Source organism: Podarcis erhardii, assembly GCF_964252035.2.
Source record: "Podarcis erhardii genome assembly, chromosome: 6".
NCBI lineage: Eukaryota > Metazoa > Chordata > Lepidosauria > Squamata > Lacertidae > Podarcis > Podarcis erhardii.
The window spans coordinates 19983949-20000694 of record NC_138510.1 but is presented as its reverse complement, the minus strand read 5'-3'; the positions used below and the strand labels follow the sequence as shown (position 1 = coordinate 20000694).

Here is a 16746-nt window from a genome sequence, read left to right as displayed (position 1 = left end):
TTCAACAGGTCCAGAACTTGGCAGCCAGATTATTGGCTGGGGCTCCCCATAGAATGTATATGATACAATCCATTTTAAAACAGCTGCACTGGTTGTCACTTGGTTTTCAGGACCAATTCAAGGTGTTTCAAGCCCTAAACAACTTGGGGTCTAACTATTGGAAAGACAGTCTCCTTTCATACAGACTTATTGGGTGTTAATATTAACAGAAGGGGCCCCTCTAGGTGGTTCCACTACTTTCAGAGGTTCAGGTGTGTGTATGTGAGAGAGAGACACCCAGTCATTATCTGTGGCAGTCCCCAGGTTGTGGAATTCATTCCCCACAGAAATGCAGTTGGCACTTTCCCTGCAGCTCTTTCAATGTACAGTGGTACCTCAGGTTAAGAACTTAATTCGTTCTGGAGGTCTGTTCTTAACCTGAAACTGTTCTTAAGCTGAAGCACCACTTTAGCTAATGGGGCCTCCCGCTGCCACCACACATTTTCTGTTCTCATCCTGAAACAAAGTTCTTAGCCCGAGGTAATATTTCTGGGTTAGTGGAGTCTGTAACCTGAAGCGTCTGTAACCTGAAGTGTATGTAACCTGAGGTACCACTGTATACTGAAGATGCAGCTCTTTACCCTGACTTTTGACCCTTGAGATACACTTGTCTGCATTTTAGGACCCCCTCTAGTTGTGATTGGAATTTGCTTTAATCTGCTTTTAATACTGTGTTTTCTGTTGCTGTAACCCAGCCAGGGACCTTCTTGTTAATAAACTGAAATAAATAAATCAGAAGACTGCAAGCAGGACTCGGGTGCAACAGGGCTCTCCTTACCTGTGGTTCCCAGCAAATAGTACCCAGAACAGAACACTTGATAATACAGGTGTATTTAATTGATTAGTTATTAACTAACTCAGAATTAAGTGGTTGGATGACCTACATTTTGCGTCTCTTGAATGATTCAGAGGGCTTTTTCTAGATGGGATATAGCAGTGTAACTGGGTTTTGATAAAGCTCTCAGGACTTGTCTGCTAGGAAAATGCATTAGCGTGTGGGTTGTTTTTGTTTGTTTGTTTGTTTGTTTTTTGGTTATACTAACTGCTTTCTAAACCAAGCCAGTGAAACCTATGTTAGCTCCTGCAATAGAAGCATTTTAACAGGCCCTTGCCTTGCTTAAACCACAAAGGGTCACCACAAACTAAGTCATACAAAGAGCAGACTCACTGAAATTACTAACTGTACACTTTTCAAGCTCCAAGACAAGTCTATTTCTCAAACAACTGAACCATCCTTTTCATTCCATTGAAAAATGCTCTGTCCGGGGCTGGGTGCCACTGAGAATGCATTGTCTGGACAAGTTACCCGAACTCTCAAAGGCACGAATTGTGATGTTGCAACCAACTTGCAGTTTCCTCTGCAGTCAGTGGGCAGTTCAGAGAAGAGGGTTTCCTGGAAAGAGGGATTCACTGTTAAACCACTCTAAGCATTGTAGCTGCGTGAGGGGAACAGGGCTGTCCTAACAATTCTCAGCACCCTTAGCACACCACAGTTCCCAGGATTCTTTGAAGGGGGGAGCCATGGCTGTTAGTGTTATCATAGTACAGTACTTTAAATGCACAGTGTCAATGTGACCATTTACTTGGGCTTTGCTGAAGGGATGCATTTCCTGAGATTCCTGGAGAGGGCACTGGTGTCCTAGTAGAATGAGGAAGAACTATGGAAAGCAACCAAAAGTTCCCTGCTTCATAAATGTCATTGGCACACATCTTTTACAGTTAGTGCTGAGTTGTTTCAATAAATGAACAGTCCCTTTTGATAGGAAATAAAGGTTGTTCCCAGGTGTCCTCTGTTTATTGAGCGTTTATCCTGATTTGTTTGCAGGGAGGCTGCATGCTGCTGTATCAAACAGGCAAAAACTTTTGTGCATCTCCCTGAAGGTGCTACCAGGCTATTGCTATTTTGCAGGGAAGTTTCACTGGCAAATTGCAGGTTCCAGAGCTAAGATGCACTCTGAAGTGTGGCTTAGCAATTTATTGATGCAATATAATGTAACCTCCCCACACAGAAATCAAAATGAGTATTCAAAAGTTATCCGGTGTCCTATAACACCTCCCTCCCCCCCCCCCAGCTTTGGGCACGTCCAAGATGTCACCATTTTCAGCTGAATTCGATCACACTGACTTGCTGTCTCAGGTTGCACAATTATAGTTGATTGGGAGGTCTTGTGCAACAAAGCTGTTTCTCCCTAAATATCAAACCTTTTCAAAGTAATAAAAATGTACATTTGAAAGTGTGAACTAGCACTTGCATTGGTGTAACATCATCTAACCTCGCTGCAAAAATAAATAATTCTGAATTGAAACTCATCAAATAGCCAACTTCAAGGAACCTCCTTGAAAACTAATCAGAACAGTTGCTCAATAAGCAGGTTTTTTGGAGCCCCTTTGTGCAAACAAATCAGAAGGCATGCTTTGAAAGCAGGTTGATTAGAAGCAACCAAAGAGCCCTGAGGGCGTGGGGGGGGGGAAGGCCGGTTGTTTGTTGCGCAAAAGCACTAAATAAACTTTAGGCGAACAACCTGAATTTGCCTGTATGTGAATCCCACCCTAAAATAACCAGAGGCTGTGAAGTCCAAAGTCAAACGTTCCAGCCAAACCGAGACCCTCACTATTTGTCTTGATCAGAAGCTGGCAGTATAGAAGTTCCCCCTGGGAACATGGTTCTACTCAAAGCTGTGCGCAGAGATTTTATATACTGGGCAAAAAGTGGTGCGTTATTTTGGAGGGCGTGCCAGGAAAGGAAACCGCATTTTCTTTGCACCCCGCTTCTCTCCTGGCATAAACTGCTGTCCTGATCTACCCACGCAGCTACACGGCTCTTGAGAGTTGTCGGTAGGAGAGAAAGGCAAGCTCTGGCCCGGGGAAGAGGGGACAGGCCGAAGGAGCCAGCCACAGCTCTCACCTCCCCACCTCAGCCAAGAGTCTCTCTGCACAAGCTCTGGAATGCGGACGGAGCGAAGGGGAAGGCAGGTGGCAAGCGGCAGGCGCGTGCGGGCCTGCCCTGAACTGGAAGCCGGGAACACGTGGCTCCAAATCACTGCGAGGGAGTGCGCGGAGCGGGCGCGGATGCCCATAGCCAGAAGCAGGCAGCGCTGCATGAAGAAACCACACGGGGTGATTGGGAAAGTGAGGAGGGGAATCTACGCAACCCCCCCCCCATCTCCCTGTGTGAATATGGTTGCCAAGCAAGTCTGCGGACGATGCGCGTTTCTCAAATCTCCCCGTCTTCACCCTCATTGCCATTGGTTTGGATTAGGCGAAGGGGGAAAGGCAGTTGTTGCAGCTTGCGCGCCTCTCTCCGGGGGCGCCACCCCTTTGCTCCTTGCAACCCCCGGAGGCTGTCGGAATATTCTGAGTATTCCACTACCAGAATATAGGGCGGATTGGACTTCTGTGTCCTCTCTTAGGGCAACCCCCCGGCCCCTATCACACATTACCCAAGGGAGGAAAAACTGCAAACTGTTGACGCACAGCCCCTGCGTAGGGTTAGCACAGGGAGCGCCCTAACAGCTGCACCCCAGCCGCGCTTACTCAGAAGTAAGTTCTCTTAAGTTCCATTGGGCCTCCAGCTGAAAGCGCCGTTAGGTTGGATGTTCTTCGGAATAAACGGGTGTAGCCAATGCTGCAAATACCAGGCACGCTTATTACTTAACTATAGCTCTCTGTGAAATTATTCCTTCCCCCCGCAAAAGCAACCCCGATGGCCATGAAAGCTTGCGCCACACCGGCCTATCTTGTCACCCCCACAATTCCCCGGGTGTCTCTTTTCTTCCCTTGCTTTCATGAGCCAAGCCCACAACTTGGCTGGATCAGCCCCTTTTTGCCAGCTTCTCTCCGCTGCTCCGACGGACCCCGATCCTAGCCAGTGCGCTTCGCTCGGGGAGCACCTGCTAGAAAAAGCCGAGCCTCCGGACCCCTCCCTGCCTCTGCCCATTGGCTGCCAAGTGACACCGGGGGGCGGATCCGCCTCGCCCCCTGCCGCCCGGCCCATATTTAGCCGGTGGCGCTGGCGCTTTGGCCGCTTAGCTCGCAGCACGCCGACTGGTCGCGTCGAGGTTTGGTTTCTTTTGCAGTCTCCCTTTAGAAACGCACCGAGGGCATCGCCACTCCCGACCTCCGCAGTGCTTGGATTGGAGCCGCCTCGGCGCCGCCAGACTCCCCAGCAAGATGCCGCGCTCTTTCCTGGTGAAGAAGCATTTCTCGGCCAGCAAGAAGCCCAATTACAGCGAACTGGAAAGCCAGACTGGTAGGCGCGCTGCTCCGGGTGGGGAAGGCGTGGACCAGAAGGAGGAGGGATAGCGGTGCTGAGCGCTGAGCCGGTTTGGGGGGGGACGGGGGGGGGACTGCCAGGCGCAATTTGGTGCGCCCAGGGCGGGCGAGCGCACGTGGACGCTCGGAGAGGGCGTGAGCCTCGGGTCATCCGTGCGCTCGGTGGGTTCCCGGGTTGCTTCAGGGTTAAGCATGGATGGGTCGATCGCTAAAACTTAAGCGGTATATCCTGTTGGGGGCAGATGAGCGCCCGTGACGCAGCGCTGAAGCCGCTGCTATGGCAGGGAGATGTTAACTGGGCTTTCGGCTCTTTCACGTCTCCAAGGTTTGGCGGTAACTTTCTGCAGTTGGCTGGGAGTCAGTCCCGTTGGACACGGTGGGGAGACTTGTTTAGAACAGCACGGTTAAGTTCTAGACCGGGGAGGGAGGACCTGCTGCACTACAGCTCCCATCGCCCCTGAGTATAAAGTTATGGTGGCTGGGGTTGGTGGGAGATGGAGTCTCAACAACCACTGGAGGCCACAGCTACCCTAGCCCTGGTGCAAACCTAGTGATGCTGGTGCTTCTTAGGCGACTTGAGAGTTTATTGCTTGCTTCTGATTCATGCTGTGTGAGTAACCGAGTTGTGACGATGTCATATACCTTGAAGAAAGTTGGTTTTGTTTCCAAGTACTGGAAAACAGGTGGCGCTGGGAGAGATAAGCCAGCAAATAGCTCAGTTGGCTAGAGTGTGATGCTCATAGCGGCCAGGTTACAGGTTCGATCCTGGTGTGGGACAGCTGCATAGTCCTGCATTGCCAGGATTAGTAGATGATCCTCAGGGTCCCTTCCAGCTCTACAGTTCTGATTCATGGAGGGTGGGGAATGTTGTGGATGAGGAAGGATCCAGTACCTGCCTAAGTTGTCTCCAGTGCTGCATGCTCACTTTATAACCATTGGCTTTTAAAAAAATCTCTTTGCAGTGATCGTCTCCCCGTGTTTTTATGAGAAGTACCCCATCTCAGTCATCCCCCAGCCTGATCTGCTGAGTGCTGGTTCCTACTACCCTCCACTTGTATGGGACACAGGGCTGCTCTCCAATTTCTTCACCTCTGAGCCGGAGTACAAGAAAAGTGCCACTTCTCCACCCAGCCCTGGCTCCAAACCTCTGGACCTGACCTCCAGTGAAGAGGAGGATGGCAAGACGACCTCTGACCCACCCAGCCCAGCTTCTTCTGCCACCGAAGCGGAGAAATTCCACTGCAGCCAATGCAACAAGTCCTACTCCACCTTTGCAGGCCTTTCCAAGCACAGACAATTGCACTGCGACTCCCAAGCCAGGAAATCTTTCAGCTGCAAAAACTGTGAGAAGGAGTACGTGAGCCTGGGAGCTCTCAAGATGCACATCCGAAGCCATACGCTGCCCTGCGTGTGTAAAATTTGCGGCAAAGCCTTCTCCAGGCCTTGGCTCCTGCAGGGCCACATCAGAACGCACACTGGTAAAGCCATTCTTCTGTTTGTTTCTGGTCACTCTTATCTCTTCTCTCACCCCAGACCCCTCCTCCTCCTCTCCCCATTGCTTCCAACCTGATTCAAGTCAACACTGCATGCAGTTTATCTAGGAGATAAGGGATTCTCTCTCTCTCTCTCTCTCTCTCTTTGAAAAAAATTACTTGCTAACCAACATTTCTGAGCAAAATCCACCTGCAATCCCTCCCAAATTCAGTTCCCTATTTGCAAACAATGCATGAGAGCAGATTTGCACATTGGGGGCTCCTGTTTGTGGCGGATTGTTGGTTGCTTTTATTCCAACTCCACATAGTGAAGCAATTATCTGATTAGTCCAGCATGTACCCCAGTCCCTCCTCCCTTTCCTTCTCTTTCCATGTGGCTCATCCTGGCACCGTGCAGTGTGCACTGTGCTCTGGGCCCGTGGCAGTGAGGAAGTGATCTGTATCACGTTACCGTGCCCGCAAACTTGGCATGCACACCCACCCTGTCGGCTCAGCAGGCTGCTCAGTCATGTGAACTGTCCTTGAGTCACTCTTGCACAAAGGGGCACTCTGACTGGAAAGGGCTTTGCACCAGAGAGCCTCGCAGTCCAACGCTGCAGGCATGTGTAATGTCAACACAGAGGCTGGGGATGGGCTCTAATGAAATACTCTCCTTGGGGGTTTAAGCAGGAGGCATTTCCTTCCTTACCCCCCCCTTCACTATAGCTCCCTGTATTCCAAGGATGAGTGAGGTGTTGCTTAGGGGGGTTGTGGAGGGGAGAATAGTGCTTTTAATTTCTTCATTTGAACACAGCTCTCATCCCAGAGGGCTTCCCTCTGACACACAAATCCTCCCCTGGCACACAAATCCTCCCATTCAAGGAGAAATAAACTTGCCTCCCTGCACAAAAGGTGCTGTTGGGATGCATCATTCCAGGCCTTGTTGATTTGCATTGTTCCACTAATGGGTAACTACTGGAGGAGGCGGGAAGTACCTTGGAAAGGAGGGGGGAGGGGGAGAGAGAGAGAGGTGACCGGTCAGCCCAGGCAGGTGCTTTTAATGTAGCCATGCTGCTTCCCCCCCTGGTGCACCTGTTACTGTATCGCCCCAGGCTGAACACCAGACTCCACAGCTGCCAAGCTGTGGAAGCTCTTTTAGCTTTTAATCCAAGGAGTATCACATTCACAATACATCTCCCTCCAAGCCGGCCTTTGTGCCTGTTGCCGGGATGGTTTAATTGTTACTTGGTGCTGATTTCACACCCTCTTAGAGGTTCTAAAGATGTTGCCTGAAGGAAGCCAGAAAGACTTAATTGTGCTTTTTTCCAAATTGAGCACGCCTGTTTGTTAGTTCCAAAAGAACTTCTCTGACAGGAATTCATCCTGTTTAGTCTTTTCAGCATGGAAGAGTTTGAAGCGGATGGTGCAGGGCCTGGGGGGGGGGGGGCGTGGAGGGAAGGAAGGAGTGGAGAGGCAGGGAAGCCGCTCTGGGAAGGATATAGCTATACTTGGATCTGTGAAGCTTCCAGGGCGGCCAGACTGATGCAATTAGTGCTTTGCGTTTTGCACAGTTCACAGTGAGCCAACAGATGAGATAATTTGCATGTTGCAGAATTATTTATTATTTTTAGTCTGTCAAACGAGACTTCTGAATGACTTACCTGCTGGAGCAAATGCCCACTTCTCTGCATGTTTACTCAAAGTTAAGTCTTGCTATGGTTTATAGAGCTTACTTCCTGGATCAATTTGTAAATTTACTGAAACTGAAGTCCCATCCATGGTCAAAATCTAGCCGATGGGAGAGAGAAGCATTTGTCCCCTTGAAGTCAGGGGCTGAAATGTGCTTAGCTTCCAATGAAACTCCTCCTAACACCTGATCTTGAAGCCATTTAAATGGAAATAAATTCCACCGAAATTGGTGGGAACTAATTTCCATCTGCTTCAACCTGCTTACAAATGGGTTGACTCTTTCTTACCTGTTTGATCCTGCGTACCTCATTTAAATATACATTAGCTTGGCTTCTTGTTACCTGTTTCTTCAAACCATTAAACTTGCAGGTGCATGGGCCAGTCTTGGAGCTTCGGGTTTAACGTTCCCTTCTACTTTTGTCTCCATAGGCGAGAAACCGTTTTCCTGCACACACTGCAACAGGGCCTTTGCCGACCGCTCCAACCTCCGCGCCCACCTGCAGACTCACTCGGATGTCAAGAAGTACCAGTGCAAAACCTGCTCCCGGACTTTCTCCAGAATGTCACTTCTCCACAAACATGAAGAAACGGGCTGCACTGGGGCGCGCTGAGAGATCTTCCCTCTTGCATCTTAGGAAAAGAAGAAAAATGCTACAGACTCTCCTCCATGCCAATGCATATATTGTAACTAGCGCCTCTAGGAATATAGTTTTTCCCATTTGAGTTCAGCTGCCAGGGCAAAACTTGTCTTCTACCTGCTTCAGGCCTCGCAGTGACATTCAGAATATTTCTCCCTCTTTCTTTGGTTTTAAAAGTCTGGTTCCGCACTCCCTGGCCATGGCAGAATGCTTCTTGGTTTAGGCAGAGTGAGGCTGGTTTGCAAAAACAACAAGCATTCTGATGTTTTATCAGTGTAAGGACTGTTCAGAAAGTGCTCAGCATCTCCCAGTATTGAGCCTTACACCTAGCTGGCCTGAAGGACCACAGTATTTTTTCATTTTTATTTCTGGGGGTGTTGGGGGAAGAAAAAATAATCTGCTGTTAACTGTTGACCCTGAATTGATATGCCTCTCAAGGAGGACAAAAGCAAAGTGTTCCCAACAACCCCCACTCAGTTCTCTCTTGCTCTAAGCGTTGTATATACCCCCCCCCCAAACACACCCTCCCAAGAAGGTGTAACTATGCAGTAATACAGTATTGCATTAGCTCCGAGGCAGCTGCTTCCCCCACCAGCACAATGATAATTTGCAATGCCTCAAAGATTAACAATGTCTATAGAAGGCACTGGGTAGCCATTTCAAACAAGACTCCTGTTTACAGAGCAGCTATGCACTCAAGCACCTGTTAATATGACTTCTTTTAACAACTGCTTTTCAAAAGAACTGTGACTAATAGCAGGCACTTGTCAGGCGATACAATAGCAGCCTGTGTAGAGAGGCTGCCCATTGACAGGTGTGTGCCAAAAGAACTATTTATGGTTATTGACAGGTGCCTCCTGAATGCATCTTTCTTTTGTACATTGTTTCCACATCATAAACAGGGGGGGAAAAAGAGAAAAGGGTATGTTTACATTTCAAAGGTACACTGGTATTTATATATTTTTGTGCCACGATTTTATACTGATTCAAAACTTTTTTATATATAATTATATACAATTTATTGATATTCAATAAAATGGTTAATTTATAATCTGGTCTTGTGCTATTACTCTGCTTTCTGGTGACTTGTATTCCAGTGTAAAATCACATGCTTTAACGCTGCAGAAGTTAGCTGTGCTTAAATCCCTACAAGTTAGTCTTGACTAACCCAAGTCTCTGCTAACTTGTTCTGTTATTAAAAACAGGGTGAACAATCCACAGCTAGGAAGAACTGAATGAAAAAACTCCTATGCGTTTCTTACTCATTTCAGTAAGGCTGGAACAAGAGAACTTGCCAAATACATTAAGCGCCACATTAGTAAACAACTTATTCAGGAAAGCCTGAATAAGCCTTGATGGCTCTTGTCTATTCAAATGTTAGCTTACATCAGTGCAGTATCTCAAAACGACTATCAAGGAACAGTGCACAGCGTTCCTTGATAGTCGTTTTGAGATAACTGCACTGATGTAAGCTAACATTTGAATAGACAAGAGCCATCAAAGCTGGCATTGCATGTCCAGCTCAGGAAAGCGACGATTCCCGGTCTTAGGTTAAATGTCCATCTTATGAAACTCCTCTTCACTGGAACATAGAGAGGGCAGACAGTGGGTGACCTTGCCTTCCCTATATGAAGTCTTGGCCATAGGGTGGTCTTCCAAAGAAATTGATACCCCTGCCCTTTGTTACTTGTAGCAATTGTATCCCACCTTTCTTCCAAAGAGTATAAGGTGCTGTACAATGTTGTTCTCTCCACTTTTTCCTCATAACAACCCTGAGGGGTAGGTGAAGCTGAAAAACACTGAATGGCCCAAGGTCACCCAATCAAGGATTTAGCCTTGCTACCTTGCTTTTTTCCTTTTGGAGCCAGCTTGCCCCTGGGCTGAAGACAAAAGCTGCCATGCCTTATATTTTTTTCCTCCTATAACTTACATTATGCAATCCCTTTCCCCGATGAGCGTTTTTTGCCGGATATTAGTGCTTTGTCTAGACACTCTGACAATGGGACCTCTGCCATTTCCCTTGGAAAATAATCAACAGCTTTTAGTAGGTTGCACAAATGGAAGTATTTCCATGATATCCTGGTGAAATTTATGCATCTTGGAATTGCACTAGTGGGAAGGATTCTTTTGGAAGTGGGGTATGCAGCTGGGTTGCTTGCTAACAACTCTTGACATAGAATTGTAGAGTTGGAAGGGATCCCAGAGGGTGATCTAGTCCAACCCCCTGCAATGCAGGAATCTTAACTATAAAACTTGAGGCCTGAAGCTTGAATCCATTGGTCTGGGTCCTACCCTCCAGAGCAGAAGCTTTCTGGAGCGTCAGGCCTCTGTTTTTATAGCAAGCAGGCCACATGAGCATTCTGAGTTACATCAGCATCACTTCTGCTTAGTGTAGTAAAAGGAAGTGTTAATTTTTGGCTCGGTGTCCCTCCCTGCAGGAAAAAAAAATAAATGAAATTAGTACTTTTGAGGATTGCTTAGCCAGTTCATCAAATGCCAGCTCAGCTGGGAAAAAATACATAACTTTGATTGCATCCTGGAGTTACTTTGGTGAACTTCCATGAGGGCCTCTGTAATTGTGGAGCAGCTACTCAAAACACACCTCTGCAGAGCCTTGTAATTTAATGCAATGAGCTGGACTTCCACTGGCCACTTGCCCATTGACTTAGAAAAAGAAGCTCTGCTTGCCTGGATCATTCCCAAGGTCTGTTTTGTCCAGCATAGTCTTTCCACCATAGTCTTTCCCTGGGAAGCCTGCAAGCGAAGCAATGATGGAGAAATACATGCCCTGTTTGTCTACACCAGGGGTGTCCTACTTCCAAGATCAACTCCCACTATAAATAACCTGGCAGTGATCTACCCATTGGATTGACCAGAGTTGTTGAGCTTTCTTAGACCAGGATCGACCAGTGACAGCCAGCAGTTGACCGGTAAATCGCGATCGACCGGTTGAACATGCCTGGTCTACACCATCTGGCAATCAAAAGAGGTACACTGTCTCTAAAGCTGGGATGAAGAACCTGTGGCCCTCCAGATGTTGTCTGATTCCAGTTCCCATCAGCCCCTTGGCTGGGCCAATGGTCAAGGATGATGGAAGTAGTTGCCCCATAACATCAGGAGAGCCACAACTCCCGCACTCTAGTTATTAAAGGCAGATGTTCTATTTTTGACTCTCGTGACTTATAGACTTCTCATCAAAGAGTTGCCATAGCAGAGCAAGTCCAGCACAGACTGAACTGGCCACACAATTCAAGGCACAATGTTGGTCGGAAATGTCCCTGCTGTACCCATTGCCCTTCCAGCCCAGCCCCCAAAGCTCTGGTGCTAATATGCTGATTGAGGATAAAGTTTTGTATGGAGGAAGCTAAAGGATGATAGGAAAGGAAGCTGGTCTCTCAGAGCCATGGCACTGAGGGCAGAGATGGGAACGCTGTGTCCATTTAGATGTTGATGGGCTTCGTCACATCCCATCAGTCCAGTGTTAGAAACTGAGTTATGAAAGCTAGGAGCTAAATGGCACCTTAAACCTCGGTTATGGGTGCAACAACAGAATGTCTAGGTGCGCTTTTTTATAACAAGAATACAAAGCTGAAAATGAATGAACTGCAGCTAAAATATTAGGTCCATTTTTCACATGGTCTAGTCCTTCCCCTGCCCACCTCCCTAATATTCTTAAGAGGGTCTCTTCTCCAGTCTTCAGAAAGTGGCTGGAAGTGGGGAGGCAGGAAAAGGTCCTCATTTCCTTCTACTCTGCAGTTTTAATCTGAAATATTAGGTGCAGTACTGCGGCCACAGCTCAGAAACTGCTGGCGCTCATGAAATCCCCTGTCGCAAAATGCGCCTAGATCAATCGGAGTTTCAGATGCTGGATCAGCCCCAACCAGCTGAATATATGATGAATATGACAGTTTAATGCAGCCTGCATGTTCAGAGACAGCGCCATTACATCAAGCTACTACTACTACTACTCAGAATGTCACAAGTCGGGGACAGAGAATCTATGGTCCTCCAGATGTTGTTGAACCACAATTCATCACCATCATAACAACAACAACAATTAATAAAAATATTTTCTAGAACTTCCTTAAATATTTAAAAATGTGAAGCTGTACAGAAATTGGAACTGGCCAAGCAATGTATGCTAAAGTGAAGAAATGGTTTATGAAATGGATTAGTTGCAGATGGAAACATCTACTGAAGCTTTCCCAGTCTGAGGGCCACTTTTGCTTCTGGGCAACCTTCCTGGGGCCACATGCCGAGGGTGGGCAGGGCACTGAATGCCAATGTTTTCCTTTGCACAGTGTGTTGGTTCCTGCAAACACTCTCATGCTCCTCTCTATTCTCGCTCCAAACAAGCAAGAGGCACTATCAGATTCCAGCCAGCCATAAGCAATTGGGTTGCAAATTGGACCAGTGAGGGGTGTGGTCTGGGGAGGGTCCTGCACAGATCTAGGGTGTCATCAAATCATCAAATCAAAGAACTGTGGAGTGGGAAGGGATCCTCAAGGTCATCTAATCCAACCCCCTGCGATACAGGAGTCTCAGCTAAAGATGGCCATCCAACCTTTGCTTACAAACCTCCAAGGGAGGAGAGTCCACCAGCTCCCAAGGGAGACCGTTTTACTGTCGAACAGCTCTTAGCATCAGAAAGTTCTTCCTGATGTTTAGTCGGAATCTCCTTTCCTGTAATTTGAATCCATTGGTTTGAGTCCTACCCTCCAGAGCAGGAGAAAAAAGGTTGCTTCTCCATCCTCCATATGTCAACCCTTAAGATATTTGAAGATAGCTACCATATCGCCGTTCAGTCTCCTCTTTCCAGGTTAAACATACTTAATTCCCTCAACTGTTCCTCATAAGGCTTGGTTTCCAGACCCTTGATCATCTTGGTCGCCTTCCTCTGCACATATTCCAGCTTGTCAATATCCTTCTTAAATTGTGATGCCCAGAACTGGACACAGGACTCCAGGTGTGGTCTGACCAAAGCAGAATAGAGTGGTCCTATTACTTCCCAAGATGTTCAGTTTTTATGCTTGACACATCCCAGGATGAATAAGCACAATATAACGAAATTTTAAAATGGATATGTTATCTGTTTTGGGGACATACACCAATGGATGCTGGCAGTCACATTTCGGTGACAATATTCACCAGGACAATATTCCCCACACAATATCTCAGGTTAGACAGACAAGCAATCAGGCTTGCCATAACACAGCATTTTATGTTCCTATGTTAATAGGACATACGTTTGGAAATCCACAGTTCTGAAAAAACAGAATAACTAGCAAAAGGTTTCTTTTCTTCTTCTTCTTTGTATATTAGAATAAGGTGGGGATTTTTTTTGTTCTTGAGGGTGAGAAAAAACCCTTCTTGTTGTGCTCAGGAATAAAAGAAATAACGAGAGAGGAAAGCTTGCTGTTTTTTCCCTGCGAAGGAGTTTAATTAGAGATTTGCTGAGCAGCACTTCTCTTCCCTTTTAGGACCGCAGAACTTCCTGTTTTATAAAACCAGCTCCTGGAACCGAAAGGAAACTCCAGATTAAGTGTAAGAATCTGAGCCTTCGCTGATGGTATTTGCCCAGTCTATTCCCCTTGCTTGATGAAGTGGAGCAGAAACTAAGACTGTCTGCTGGGAGGTAAACATCTTCAGGTTTCCAAAAAATCATAGCAATCCTCCAGAGAGAAACAAAAACAAAGAGGGAAACACATATTTTGCTTTTAGGAAGGTTGGAGTGGAAAAGATTGGGGGGGCAGGTGTAAGAGGTGAAGCTGTGGGTGCTTCAGAGGAGTAACAGAGTTTGTATTCTTTTGTTGTTGTTGTTTATTTGTTTAGTCGTGTCCGACTCTTCATGACCCCATGGACCAGAGCACGCCAGGCACTCCTGTCTTCCACTGCCTTCCGCAGTTTGGTCAAACTCATGCTGGTAGCTTCAAGAACACTGTCCAACCATCTCGTCCTCTGTCGTCCCCTTCTCCTTGTGCCCTCCATCTTTCCCAACATCAGGGTTTTTTCCAGGGAGTCTTCTCTTCTCATGAGGTGGCCAAAGTATTCACGATCATGAAGCCTCAGCTTCACGATCTGTCCTTCTAGTGAGCACTCAGGGCTGATTTCCTTCAGAATGGAGAGGTTTGATCGTCTTGCAGTCCATGGGACTCTCAAGAGTCTCCTCCAGCACCATAATTCAAAAGCATCAATTCTTCGGCGATCAGCCTTCTTTATGGTCCAGCTCTCACTTCCATACATCACTTCTAGGAAAACCATAGCTTTAACTATACGGACCTTTGTTGGCAAGGTGATGTCTCTGCTTTTTAGGATGCTGTCTACGTTTGTCATTGCTTTTCTCCCAAGAAGCAGGTGTCTTTTAATTTCGTGACTGCTGTCACCATCTGCAGTGATCATGGAGCCCAAGAAAGTGAAATCTCTCACTGCCTCCATTTCTTCCCCTTCTATTTGCTAGGAGGTGATGGGCCCAGTGGCCATGATCTTCGTTTTTTTGATGTTGAGCTTCAGACCATATTTTGCGCTCTCCTCTTTCACCCTCATTAAAAGGTTCTTTAATTCCTCCTCACTTTCTGCCATCAAGGTTGTGTCCTCTGCCTATCTGAGGTTGTTGATATTTCTTCTTTAGGCACCCAGAAATCTTCTTCGCATTCTGTGGGGATATTGGAACATTCTGGTAGGCCATAGTGGCAACACAACTCAGCTGCAGCGCGTGGTACAGCCCCCCCACAGAGGACAGACCACCAATTCGAGAAGCACCCTCCCTTCACAGAATGCTCACACCACAGTGAATTTTTTAACTGATAAGAAATGGGTTGGATGACAAAAAGAAACAGGCCTCTTGGTAGACCACAAGCTTGACATGAATCCGCAGTGTGATGCAGCATAAAAAAAAAAAAATGGTTCCGGAAATGAAATATTAATAGAGAATGTGTAAAACGTGCAGGGGTAAGCAAGAAAATAATAATAGAAGCAACTGAATAGTTATTAAATTATAACAACACAACAAGATGGAAGAAGTACAATATTGAGATCACACATGGGTGAAGGGGGGTGGGGGGTATATGGGAACCTATAATATCATTTATAATATAATTTGTTAATTGCGTTGTATTTACATATAGCAAAGGGAAGCCTAGAGCAATTAGATATATTTTAATTTAGGTAATCTATGTAATAGGCTTATGTTAGAAAATGAATATGGATTTTGAATTTGATGTTTGTAATTTTTTTTGGTTTTGAAAAAAAAAAAGTGAATGCATCAACAGACGTATAGTGTCCAGATTAAGGGAAGTAATAGTACCAGTCTATTCTGCCTTGCTTGTTTTCTCCTGCTCTGGAGGCTAGGACTCGAACCAATGGCTTCAAGTTGCAAGAAAGGAGATTCCGACCAAGCATTCAGAAAAACTTTCTGACAGTAAGAGCTGTTCGGCAGTGGAACAGACTTCCACAAGAGGCGGTGGACTCTCTTTCCTTGGAGGTTTTTAAGCAGAGGTTGGGTGGCCATCTTTAGCTGAGACTCCTGCATTGAGTCCCTTCCATCTTTAAGATTCTATCATTCTATATTAAATCAGGGCTGGAGTCCACAGCAGTGCAGCTGGGGGCATGTATTTCTCAAACTGCACTTCTCCCTTTCCCTTAACATGTGAGAAATTGATCTGAAAGCGAGAGGACTTTCAAGGACAGCTTGTGAGATGCCTTGAAGTCTGCTGTTCAAAGAAGAAGAAGAAACCCAATGGGCCATTAGGACGGTCACTTATGCATCATTTCCTCCCAAAGAGAACAACAGTCTGCATATGCTCATTTAGAAGCCTACAAACCAGCACAGGCAAATTAGAAAGAATTAATATCATTTTAATAGAAATGTACCTTACCACAGTCGGGAAGACTTGCTTGCTCATTCTGCTGTCTAACTCTTGATGGGCAACTTCAAAGCCCCTGCCACTCTCATTCTTTAGGGTTTCAAAGAACCATAGAATTGGAAGGGACCTGAGGGTCATCTAGTCCAACCCCGTTTGCCACCCGGAAACCGAATTGGACCTGACAACTCATAAAACAGAAGGTTGTCCTCTGTAAAGTAGGACATACAGTCACCCCAAAGGTCATGTCCAGTTTTCAGACACAGCTAAAGTACTTTCCTGGTACTTAGGAGGGACTAGAAGTCAGAAGCAAAGCACCTGGTTTTGAAAGGTCTGTGGCACAGAGGTAAAGCATATTCCTTGCATGCCAGAGGACACAGGTTCAATTCCTGGCATCTGCAGGTAGGGCTGGAAGAGACCTCTGTCAGTGTAGCTGTTGCCAGTCTGTGGACAGTACTGAGCAAGATGGAGCAAGGACCTGACGTAGTATGAGGCAACTTGCTGTGTTCCTGTGCCGTCTTAAAGTTCAGACTTTGATGGTTGATTAGATAGCAGGTATCAGGAAACGCCTCTGCCTGAGACCCTGAGAGATGCTGCCAGTCAGAGGGTGCCGTAGGAAGCTTATCAAATTTGCAGATGGCACCAAACTGGGAGAGGTAGCTAATGCCCCAGAAGTCAGAATTGGGACTCCAGATAAAAGATTGGAGATCTGGGTTGTAAGCTTCTATACTTAGGCAGGAATAACCAGCTGCACAAATACAAGATGAGGGACACCTA

At 46.6% G+C, this 16746-nt stretch overlaps 1 protein-coding gene across 1 annotated transcript; it reads left to right on the top strand.

The window, feature by feature from the left end:
- The first annotated feature begins 4051 nt into the window (after positions 1–4051).
- Positions 4052–9161, top strand: SNAI1 (snail family transcriptional repressor 1). The gene is made up of 3 exons (XM_081866713.1): positions 4052–4288; positions 5274–5789; positions 7902–9161. The coding sequence occupies exons 1-3, from the start codon at positions 4210–4212 to the stop codon at positions 8081–8083; spliced, it is 777 nt and encodes a 258-aa protein (XP_081722839.1). The 5' UTR covers positions 4052–4209; the 3' UTR covers positions 8084–9161.
- The last annotated feature ends 7585 nt before the right edge of the window (positions 9162–16746 follow it).

What these genes read in the sequence shown, in the direction of transcription:
- SNAI1 (XM_081866713.1), top strand. Translation starts at nt 4,210, where the DNA reads ATGCCGCGCTCTTTCCTGGTGAAGAAGCATTTCTCGGCCAGCAAGAAG. An exon ending in CGAACTGGAAAGCCAGACTG is followed by an intron (nt 4,289 to 5,273) that starts GTAGGCGCGCTG and finishes ATCTCTTTGCAG; the next exon opens with TGATCGTCTCCCCGTGTTTT. An exon ending in CCACATCAGAACGCACACTG is followed by an intron (nt 5,790 to 7,901) that starts GTAAAGCCATTC and finishes TTGTCTCCATAG; the next exon opens with GCGAGAAACCGTTTTCCTGC.